This window comes from Mustelus asterias, chromosome 12, assembly GCF_964213995.1.
Source record: "Mustelus asterias chromosome 12, sMusAst1.hap1.1, whole genome shotgun sequence".
Lineage (NCBI taxonomy): Eukaryota > Metazoa > Chordata > Chondrichthyes > Carcharhiniformes > Triakidae > Mustelus > Mustelus asterias.
This window is the reverse complement of record NC_135812.1, coordinates 3,204,124-3,216,507: the sequence shown is the minus strand read 5'-3', so window position 1 is coordinate 3,216,507 and position 12,384 is coordinate 3,204,124. Positions and strand designations below refer to the sequence as shown.

Genomic DNA, 12,384 nt, shown 5'->3' with positions numbered 1-12,384 from the left:
GACTGGACAGGCTAGATGGGGGAAGAATGTTCCCGATGTTGGGGAAGTCCAGAACCAGGGGTCACAGTCTAAGAATAAGGGGTAAGCCATTTGGGACTGAGATGAGGAAGAACTTCTTCACCCAGAGAGTTGTGAACCTGTGGAATTCTCTACCTCAGAAAGCTGTTGGGGCCAGTTCATTAGATATGTTCAAGAGGGAGCTGGAAGTGGCCCTTGCAGCTAAAGGGATCAAGGGATATGGGGAGAAAGTGGGAGTGGGATACTGATAGTGCATGATCATCCACAGGGCGGCACGGTAGCACAGTGGTTAGCACTGCTGCTTCACAGCGCCAGGGTCCTGGGTTCGATTCCCGGCTCGGGTCACTGTCTGTGTGGAGTTTGCACATTCTCCTCGTGTCTGCGTGGGTTTCCTCCGGGTGCTCCGGTTTCCTCCCACAGTCCAAAGATGTGCGGGTTAGGTTGATTGGCCAGGTTAAAAAATTGCCCCTTAGAGTCCTGGGATGTGTAGGTTAGAGGGATTAGCAGGTAAAATATGTGGGGATAGGGCCTGGGTGGGATAGTGGTCGGTGCAGACTCGATGGGCCGAATGGCCTCCTTCTGCACTGTAGGGTTTCTATGATTTCTATGATCATATTGAATGGTGGAGCAGGCTCAAAGGGCCGAATGGCCTCCTCCTGTACCTATTTTCTATGTTTCTTTGTGTCAGGAACGTGGTGTGGGGGGGGTGGGACGGGGGACGGGGAGGTGGTGAAGGGAGATATGACAGGGGCTTTTAAGGGGCTTTTAGATAAGCACATGAATATACAAAGAACAGAGGGATATAGAGCAAGGGCAGGCAGAAGGGATTAGTTTAATTTGGTGTCATGTTTGGTACAACATTGTGGGCTGAAGGGCCTGTTTCTGTGCTGGACTGTTCTATGTTCTAGGATAGATTTTTCACTGAGGGAGTCGAGGGTTACAGGAACAGACGTGAACGCAGAGTTAACTCATGATCAGGTCAGCCATGTTCCTATCAAAAGCAGCCTCGAGGGGCCGAATGGCCGACTGCTGCTCCGATTTGTTCAGCACCCATAAGGAACACTGGGGAGGGTGGTACAGAACCGCACCCCCCCCCCGCCCACCCCCGGGTGAGTGTCACAGCCTGTGGACACTGCGCCACAGAGCCAGGGGGCAGTGAACAGGGTGACACCAGACTAATCACAGCCACAGGACATTGCAGACACCCCACAGCCAGTGAGGCAGTTTGGAAATGTAATCATTGTTATAATGCAGGAAATGCAGCCGGACAAATAGGCACAGCAAGATCCCACACACAGCAACATGACAATGACCAGATAAACATGGCTCACACTCCAGTGCAGGAATGAGTAGGCCACTTGGCCCCTCAAGCCTGCTATGCTATCCAACAACATCGTGGCTGACCTAATGTAACCTCAATCTAAGTAAAGTTAACGTTTATTTATTAGTGTCACAAATAAGGCTTACATTAACACTACAATGAAGTTACTGTGAAAATCCCCTAGTTGCCACACTGAGGGAGAATTTAGCACAATCAATGCACCCTAACCAGCACGTCTTTCGGACTGTGGGAGCACCCGAAGGAAACCCACGCAGACATGGGGAGAATGTGCAGACTCCACACAGACAGTGACCCAAGCTGGGAATCGAACCCGGGACCCTGGTGCTGTGAGGCAGCAGCGCTAACTAGAATGCCCTGGGTACAGCATCAGTACTGAGGGAGTGCCGCACTGTCAGAGGGTCAGTGCTGAGGAAGTGCCGCACTGTCAGAGGGTCAGTACTGAGGGAGTGCTGCACTGTCAGAGAGTCAGTGCTGAGGGAGTGCCGCACTGTCAGAGGGTCAGTGCTAAGGGAGTGCCGCACTGTCAGAGGGTCAGTACTGAGGGAGTGCTACACTGTCAGAGGGTCAGTACCGAGGGAGTGCCGCACTGTCAGAGGGTCAGTACTGAGGGAGTGCCGCACTGTCAGAGGGTCATTACTGAGGGAGTGCCACACTGTCAGAGGGTCAGTACTGAGGGAGTGCCGCACTGTCAGAGGGTCAGTACTGAGGGAGTGCCGCACTGTCAGAGGGTCAATGCTGAGGGAGTGCCACACTGTCAGAGGGTCAGTACTGAGGGAGTGTCGCACTGTCAGAGGGTCAGTGCTGAGGGAGTGCCGCACTGTCAGAGGGTCAGTACTGAGGGAGTGCCGCACTGTCAGAGGGTCAGTACTGAGGGAGTGCCGCACTATCAGAGGGTCAGTGCTGAGGGAGTGCCGCACTGTCAGAGGGTCAGTGCTGAGGGAGTGCCGCACTGTCAGAGGGTCAGTGCTGAGGGAGTGCCGCACTGTCAGAGGGTCAGTGCTGAGGGAGTGCCGCACTGTCAGAGGGTCAGTACTGAGGGAGTGCCGCACTGTCAGAGGGTCAGTACTGAGGGAGTGCCGCACTGTCAGAGGGTCAGTACTGAGGGAGCGCCGCACTGTCAGAGGGTCAGTACTGAGGGAGTGCCGCACTGTCAGAGGGTCAGTGCTGAGGGAGTGCCGCACTGTCAGAGGGTCAGTACTGAGGGAGTGCTGCACTGTCAGAGGGTCAGTGCTGAGGGAGTGCCGCACTGTCAGAGGGTCAGTGCTGAGGGAGTGCCGCACTGTCAAAGGGTCAGTGCTGAGGGAGTGCCGCACTGTCAGAGGGTCAGTGCTGAGGGAGTGCCGCACTGTCAGAGGGTCAGTGCTGAGGGAGTGCCGCACTGTCAGAGGGTCAGTACTGAGGGAGTGCCGCACTGTCAGAGGGTCAGTGCTGAGGGAGTGCCGCACTGTCAGAGGGTCAGTGCTGAGGGAGTGCCGCACTGTCAGAGTGCTGACCGTCTGATGGTGCAGACTTGCTGAATGGCCTCCCCCTGTGTCTGGACGATTTGATATTATTAATGAAGGGGTTTCCGTGCCTCTCAGTCGCGCTGTTCCCAGTTGGATATCTGAGGGATTCGCCACCTCGCTGTCACTGTGCCTGATCTCTCCGATCCGCTTCCCTGTTGTTTCTCCTGAGCTGGTGCCCCTTGAATAGGAGGAACTTGTCCTCCCCGCCCCGCACTTCCCCAGGAAGGAGCAGCATTTCCCTGCAAGGAAGTCAGACACCCAGCTCAGGATCTGGGGAACGCAGGCAGGGCCACACACCTCAGTCCCTCACCCGGGAGACCGCCCGCTCAGGGGTACAGGGGTGCCTGGGTGTGGCACCGAACCCAACAACAGACAAACCCCATCCCCAGGACTGCACGGCAACTGCCCCTCGGAGCTGGCATGGGACCCCTCCTCATCCTGGTCACCTTCTACCCTCTGAGCTCCAGTTCACACATCCAGCAGTTGAACCCGAATGGACAGAACGTGTGTGGTGTGGGAAGGTAATGTTGCTTCACGCTGTCCAATTTTTACCAGAATTGGATTGTCCTCTTGAGGTTTTTACTGAGATTCACTCAGCGTTTAACAAATTCTCTTCCCTCTCTCACAAACTCCCGTTATATTCCTGCTCGCTTCATCTACATGTCTCTCTGTCTCTAATGGACTCAATCTCTGCCTCTCTCCCTGTCCCTTTTTTTCACATTGAGTCCTTCTCCGTCCCTCAGTGTGTGTGTGTGTCTCGCTGTGTCTCGCTGTGTGTCTCTGTGTGTCTCTGTGTGTGTGTGTGTGTGTGTCTCGCTGTGTGTCTCTGTGTGTTTCTGTGTGTCTCTGTGTGTTTCTGTGTGTCTCTGTGTGTGTGTGTGTGTGTGTGTGGTCTCTGTGTGTTTCTGTGTGTCTCTGTGTGTGTGTGTGTGTGTGTCTCTGTATCTCTCTCAGTCTGTGTATCCCGCTGGACCTCTCTCTCTCTGTGTCTCTGTGTGTGTGTCTCTCTTTGAGTCTTGGTGTGTGTCTCAGTGCATGTCTCTGTGTGTGTGTCTTTGTGTGCGTCTGTGTGTCTCTCAGTGTGTGTGTGTGTCTCAGTGTTAGTGTGTGTCTGTGTGTGTGTCAGTGTGTGTGTCAGAGTGTGTATCTGTGTGTGTCAGTGTGTGTGTGTCTGTATGTGTGTCAGTGTGTGTCAGTGTGTGTGTGTCAGTGTGTGTGTGTCTGTGTGTGTGTGTCAGTGTGTGTGTGTCAGTGTCTGTGTGTGTGTCTGTGTGTGTGTGTGTCAGTGTGTGTCTGTGTGTGTGTGTGTGTGTGTGTGTGTGTCAGTGTCAGTGTGTGTGTGTCTGTGTGTGTGTGTGTGTGTGTGTCAGTGTGTATCTTTATCCCAAACTCTCCCCACTGTTCCCCTGTATGTTGGGGGCAGTTCTTGCTGCTTTCCCGGCAGTGGGGTTTTGCTGTGATTTGGTTCCTCTGGGATGTGTGACTCACAATGAATGGGATTGTTTTTTTGCTAAATCCATGATCCAAACACAGATGTGTTTCTGTGAAAACCGATGGTGCGACTGTGCAAAACTGGAGGCAGGTCATTGTGATAAGCGTGAGAGAGACCAATTATCCAAAACCTTGCCCCATGATTCCCATTAAAACAATCTCCGTTCCCGTAGCACTGTTCATCCACCTGACTCCCTAACGCAGGTACTAAGATTCAAATTCCATACAGATACCTAACCACCACGATAGATACCCGATCCCACCCTAGAGATATCCAATCCCACCCTATAGATACCCAAGCCCACCCTATAGATATCCAATCCCACCCTATAGATATCCAATCCCACCCTATAGATATCCAACCCCACCCTAGAGATATCCAATCCCACCCTATAGATACCCAAGCCCACCCTATAGATATCCAATCCCACCCTATAGATATCCAATCCCACCCTATAGATATCCAATCCCACCCTGTAGATATCCAATCCCACCCTATAGATACCCAAGCCCACCCTATAGATATCCAATCCCACCCTATAGATATCCAATCTCACCCTATAGATAGCCAATCCCACCCTATAGATATCCAATCCCACCCTATAGATATCCAATCCCACCCTATAGATATCCAACCCCACCCTATAGATATCCAACCCCACCCTATAGATATCCAATCCCACCCTATAGGTACCCAATCCCACACAGGGCATGGAGATGTGAATGGGAGGGAAGGATGGAGGGGGGAGGGTGAATGGGAGGGTGGGGAATGGGGGTGTGGGGAATGGGGGAGGTGGGGAATGGGGAGGTTGGGAATGGGGGACGCTGGGAATGGGGGAGGTGGGGAATGGGGGTGTGGGGAATGGGGGAGGTGGGGAATGGGGGAGGTGGGGAATGGGGGAGGTGGGGAATGGGGAAGGTGGGAATGGGGGATGCTGGAAATGGGGGAGGAGGGGAATGGGGGAGGAGGGGAATGGGGGAGGTGGGGAATGGGGGAGGTGGGGAATGGAGGAGGAGGGGAATGGGGGAGGAGGGGAATGGGGAGGAGGGGAATGGGGAGGAGGGGAATGGGGAGGAGGGGAATGGGGAGGAGGGGAATGGGGGAGGGAGAGTGAATGGGGGAGGTGGGGAATGGGGGAGGAGGGGAATGGGGGAGGAGGGGAATGGGGAGGAGGGGAATGGGGGAGGGGGAGTGAATGGGGGAGGTGGGGAATGGGGGAGGAGGGGAGGGGGAGGGATGGATCAGGCGGGGAGCGGGAGGAGAGAAGGGGGAAGGGTTGACTCCTGGAGTTGTGTGTGTACACTGTAATATGATTGCTTCTTGTTTGCGAGTTGTAAACCCCCAGTTGTGGCTCAGGTGGGAAATGCCCCAGTCTGGACGGTACTGAGGCCAAAGACAAAGCAGGAACGACCTCAGCTCCAACTACATCCTGGCCTTTCAACTCATCTTACCTCTGGAGATAGAATGTGTTGTGGTTGCCATGTCAATCCAGTGTCTATATGAGACTCAGCCAATAGAAAGAGAGACAGCATGCATTCGGGTGGAGCTAACCGGTGTTCAAAGTGAGCTTTGCACGAGCCACATTATTTGAAACTTTCATCCTGAGATCTCAGCCAATCCCAGATCTCCAGCTGCTTAATCACCCAGAAAGTGCGGTCTGTTCTGTACTGGAATCGGTCTGCCAATGAGGCAGGAGCTTCATCAACAGCAGTTCCCAAATTTCCAGAGCATGGGATTCAATCCAGAGAAAGCAAATGAGCATGGAATGAGCCTGATTACAGGGAATGTGTTAACGTGTATGTGATCATCAGGCATTAACCAAATCGACTCTCTCCCAATCTCCTTATCTTTCCAGGGTTCCTCCCTCATGGAGCTGCTGCCCAGGCTGGAGACAACAAGGGAATGAGTGTCCCATCGGTACGTGCTTAACTCACCGAAAACATCCCACGTTTCAAATCAAACCATTCTCCACATTGACACTGAGAGCTGATGGTGACATTAGCCCTCTGACCTGTGACCTCATTGCTGTGACTGACCTGAGTATTGTTTGCATAGAATGTGATTGGTTGGTTAAGAATGTCGGAAGGAGTTGAGTGTTGTGATTGGTTGAGTAAGAATCTTGGATGGGTTGAGTGTTGCGATTGGTTGAGTAAGAGTCTTGGAGAAATTTTATTGGACAGTTAACTGGTTAAGATTGGTGGGCGCTATGGTGAGAGCGAATGGATTATTGGTTGGCTGTAAGCAAGCAAGCAGGTCGTTGATCCAATTGGTCCAGGGTGGAGGTCCGGTAACATGAGTTTGGGTTTTTTATGCAGTGACAGAGCTATAACCGTCAGCAACAACCAACTCACTCCTCAGTTTAATTCTTTTTATTTTTCATGGGATGTGAGTGTCAGTAACAAGGCCACTTATCAACCATCGCTAATTGCCCTTGAGGAGTGGGGGGGGGGGGGGTGAGCCGCCATCTTGAACCGCTGCAGTCCACGTGGTGAAGGGAGGGTCAGTGGTGCGGGTGGTTGGTGATGGGATTGAATAAGCAGCAAGTGATTTATCACTGGGGCACTCTGGAAACCAACCGTGTGGCTCCTTGGAGCCCCTCCAGCTGGAGACACCAGGGCATTGACCCAGGAAGCACTGCGTCACAGGGTCGCTGGGCTGGGCTCTGGGGGTTAATGGGATCGGCACATGGACAGGCCGGGGAGGGTCAGCTGGGAGGTCAGACCTCAAAGCCAAGCCCCTGGGCTCCCCCAGCTGGATGTAAGTAGATAGTGATGTCCTGGTCAATAGTTACCCCTGCATCAACATCACTGATCTCACTGCTCTGTGTGGGATCTTACTGTGCAAAATTGGCAGTTATGTTTCTTATATTACAACATGAGTACACATCAGAAAGCCATCTCATTGGCTGGAAAACATTTTGCGACATTTTGAAATCAGTGACGGCGCTATACAAATGCAAATCTTCCTGTTATCTCCATGCAGCCATCTGTGAAGAACCAAATACCTGCAGCCCGGAGGAGATCTGTATCCGACCCGGGGTGTGTCGCTGTCCCCATGGATTCTTCGGAGCCAAGTGTGTGACCAGTAAGTATCGCCCGATAACCTTTCACCCCGTCCCCCAATTACAACCCACCCAGAATCCGACAGCCTTCAACTCGCACCAAGTCCCCAATTCCTCTCCCCCCCCCCCCAGAGAGCACTGACCCCCCCTGAGCGCACTGACCCCCCCCAGAGAGCACTGATCCCCCCCAGAGAGCACTGACCCCCCCTGAGCGCACTGACCCCCCCCCAGAGCGCACTGACCCCCCCCCAGAGAGCACTGACCCCCCCTGAGCGCACTGACCCCCCCCCAGAGCGCACTGACCCCCCCCCAGAGAGCACTGACCCCCCCTGAGCGCACTGACCCCCCCCCAGAGCGCACTGACCCCCCCCCAGAGAGCACTGACCCCCCCTGAGCGCACTGACCCCCCCCCCAGAGCGCACTGACCCCCCCCCAGAGAGCACTGACCCCCCCTGAGCGCACTGACCCCCCCCCAGAGCGCACTGACCCCCGCCCAGAGCGCACTGACCCCCCCCCAGAGCGCACTGACCCCCCCCCCAGAGCGCACTGACCCCCCCCCAGAGCGCACTGACCCCCCCCCAGAGCGCACTGACCCCCCCCCAGAGCGCACTGACCCCCCCCCAGAGCGCACTGACCCCCCCCAGAGCGCACTGACCCCCACCCCTCCATCCCCCCCCCACCCCTGCCAGCAATGCCTCACTTGTAAAATTCTCATCCTCCTTTTCATATCCCATCCATGTCCTCACCCCTCCCTATCTCTGTAATCTCCTCCAACCCCATAACCCTCCCTGACCTCTGACCTCCTCTAGTTCCAGCCTCCTGGACAATCCCGATTTTAATCACTCCAGCATTGGCAGCCGTACCTCCAGCTGCCTGGGCCCCAAGCTCTGGAATTCCCTCCCGAAGTCCCACTATCCCTCTCTCTGTCTCTCTCTCCTTAAAACTCCACCTCACTGACCCAGCTTCTGGTACAATAAGACCATCAGACATAGGAGCAGAATTAGGCCACTCGGCCCATCGAGTCTGCTCCGCCATTCAATCATGGCTGATATTTTTCTCATCCCCATTCTCCTGCCTTTTCCCCGTAACCTCTGATCCCCTTATTAATCAAGAACCTATCTATCTCTGTCTTAAAGACACTCAATGACCTGGCCTCCACAGCCTTCTGCGGCAAAGAGTTCCACAGATTCACCACTCTCTGGCTGAAGAAATTCCTCCTCATCTCTGTTTTAAAGGATCGTCCCTTTAGCCTGAGGTTGTGCCCTCTGGTTCTAGGTTTTTCCACTAGTGGAAACATCCTCTCCACGTCCACTCTATCCAGGTCTCGCAGTATCCTGTAAGTTTCAATAAGATCCTCCCTCATCCTTCTAAACTCCAACGAGTACAGACCTAGAGTTCTCAACCGTTCCTCATACGACAAGCTCTTCATTCCAGGGATCATTCTTGTGAACCTCCTCTGGACCCTTTCCAAGGCCAGCACATCCTTCCTCAGATATGGTCCCGGTGTCGACTGAAGCGGTCGGGGCTCAGATTCTATTGGCTAATCTTCCTGTGAAACTCCCCCCAGGTGTTAAAATTTACAACTTGATGATGCAATGTCATTAGCGTCTTGTTGCTGTAACGCACCGTAGGTGTAAAGCATCCTGAGTGAAAAGCTTTGCTGCATTTTGGGATCGGAGAGTCTCCTCCACTCCCAGCCCACCCTTCCTGCCCTCCCTGACCCCGTGTTCTGCTGCCAAGACTCACAGTCCCAGCTCCTGCCCAGCTCTGCACTCTCTGCAGAGACAGAGAGAAACCAAACTGCAAACGACACACTGGCAGCATCAGACAGTACACACAGTCACACAGTCTGTCACACTCTCACACTCACACTCTCACACTCACACTCTCACACTCTCACTCACTCTCACTCTCACACTTTCACACTCTCACACTCTCACTCACTCTCACTCTCACACTCTCACTCACACTCACTCTCACTCTCACACTCTCACACACACACACTCACACTCTCTCACACTCATACACACACACACTCTCACACTCTCACACTCTCACACTCACACTCTCACACTCTCACACACACACACTCACACTCTCACACTCACACACTCATACACACACACACTCTCACACTCTCACACTCACACTCTCACACTCTCACACTCTCACACTCTCACACTCACACTCTCACACTCTCACACTCTCACACACACACACTCACACTCTCACACTCACACACTCATACACACACACACTCTCACAGACACACACTCTCACACTCTCACACTCACACTCTCACACACACACACTCACACTCTCACACTCATACACACACACACTCTCACACTCTCACACTCTCACACTCTCACACTCACACTCTCACACACTCACACTCTCACACTCTCACACTCACACACTCATACACACACACACTCTCACAGACACACACTCTCACACTCACACTCTCACACACACACACTCACACTCTCACACTCATACACACACACACTCTCACACTCTCACACTCTCACACTCACACTCTCACACACTCACACTCTCACACTCTCACACTCTCACACTCACACTCTCACACTCTCACACTCTCACACTCTCACACTCACACTCTCACACACTCACACTCTCACACTCTCACACTCACACACTCATACACACACACACTCTCACAGACACACACTCTCACACTCACACTCTCACACACACACTCTCACACTCTCACACTCACACTCACACACTCATACACACACACACTCTCACAGACACACACTCTCACACTCACACTCTCACACACACACTCTCACACTCTCACACTCTCACACACACACTCACACACTCTCACACACACACTCTCACACTCTCACACTCTCACAGACACACACTCACACACACACTCACACTCACACTCTCACAGACACACACTCTCACACACTCTCACGGACACACACTCACACAAACACACACACTCATACACACACACACTCATACACACACACACTCATACACACACACACTCTCACAGACACACACTCTCACACTCACACACACTCACACACTCTCACAGACACACACTCTCACACTCACACACACTCACACACTCTCACAGACACACACTCTCACACTCACACACACTCACACACTCTCACAGACACACACTCATACACACAAACACTCATACACACACACACTCATATACTCACACACTCTCACAGACACACACTCTCACACTCACACACACTCACACACACTCACACACACTCACAGACACACACTCATACACACACACACTCACACACTCACACGCTCATACACACACACGCTCATACACACACACACGCTCACACACACACACACTCACACACTCATACACATACACACTCACACACACACACACACACAGCTAGCAGGGATCGCCAAGGGGAGATCTATAGATATCCAATGTAGATATACAATATATATATATATATATATACAGTCAGCATAATTAAGGACCCCACGTACCCCGGATATTCTCTCTTCCACCTTCTTCTGTCGGGAAAAGGATACAAAAGTCTGAGGTCACGTACCAATCGACTCAAGAACAGCTTCTTCCCTGCTGCTGTCAGACTTTTGAATAGACCTACCTTGCATTAAGCTGATCTTTCTCTACATCCTAGCTATGACTGTAAACACTACATTCTGCACCCTCTCCTTTCCTTCTCTATGAACAGTATGCTTTGTCTGTATAGCACAGAAGAAACAATACTTTTCACTGTATGTTAATACATGTGACAATAATAAATCAAATCAAATGTATAGATATATACAACAGAGATATCCAAAATCCCAAAGGGTCTGGAGAGAATCAATAACCAGTGACGATGTCAGTGACCAGACAGACATGGGGAGGGGGCCTCCAAAAGCTTGTGATTGCAAATAAACCTGTTGGACTTTAACCTGGTTTTGTGAGGCTTCTTACTGAGCCCCACCCCAGTCCAACGCCGGCATCTCCACATCAAACCGGAATGGGATAAATGCCGGAAAAGGGAAACGTATCAAAGGCTGAGTGGGAATGAGGAGTGGCTTTAATTGGATAATTCTTTCAAGCAGCATGATGGGCCGAATGGCCTCTTTCTGTGCTACACCATTGGATGAATGCACTCCTCTCCCCGGGCTGGCTGTGGGAGCACCATAGAACATAGAACATAGAACATTACAGCGCAGTACAGGCCCTTCGGCCCTCGATGTTGCGCCGACCAGTGAAACCAATCTAAAGCCCCTCTAACCTACACTATTCCAATATCATCCGTATGTTTATCCAATAACCATTTGAATGCCCTTAATGTTGACGAGTCCACCACTGCTGCAGGCAGGGCATTCCACACCCTTACTACTCTCTGAGTAAAGAACCTACCTCTGACATCTGACCTATATCTCTCACCCCTCAATTTAAAGCTATGTCCCCTCGTGCTAGCCAACACCATCTGAGGAAAAAGGCTCTCACTATCCACCCTATCTAATCCTCTGATCATCTTGTATGCCTCTATTAAGTCACCTCTTAACCTTCTTCTCTCTAACGAAAACAACCTCAAGCCCCTCAGCCTTTCCTCATAAGACCTTCCCACCATACCAGGCAACATCCTGGTAAATCTCCTCTGCACTCTTTCCAACACTTCCACATCTTTCCTATAATACGGCGACCAGAACTGTACGCAATACTCCAAATGCGTTGCCGGGCTGGACTCTGCGCCAGAGGCACGGCCACTGTTGCTTCCCCCAGGTAGGCTGCTCCCCCCAACAGCACTCAAACAGGAGTACTTATTTTTAAGGGGCACAGCCACCGGGGTACTCTCGAGTACCTGACCTTTCCCATTCCTAACCGTGACCCACTTGTCTGTCTCCCGTGGCCCCGGTGTGACCACCTGTCTGTAACTCCTATCTATCACCTCCTCATTCTCCCTAACCAGAC

The 12,384-nt window shown here is 52.4% G+C and overlaps 1 protein-coding gene across 1 annotated transcript in view; it reads left to right on the top strand.

The window, feature by feature from the left end:
* The first annotated feature begins 3,208 nt into the window (after positions 1-3,208).
* Positions 3,209-12,384, top strand: part of scarf1 (scavenger receptor class F, member 1) — a 32,653-nt gene continuing 23,477 nt past the window's right edge. Inside the window, exons 1-3 of the mRNA XM_078224600.1 lie at positions 3,209-3,386; positions 6,213-6,274; positions 7,340-7,441. Coding sequence (XP_078080726.1) covers positions 3,286-3,386; positions 6,213-6,274; positions 7,340-7,441 — 265 coding nt within the window. The 5' untranslated portion in view covers positions 3,209-3,285. The remainder of the gene's footprint in view (positions 3,387-6,212; positions 6,275-7,339; positions 7,442-12,384) is intronic.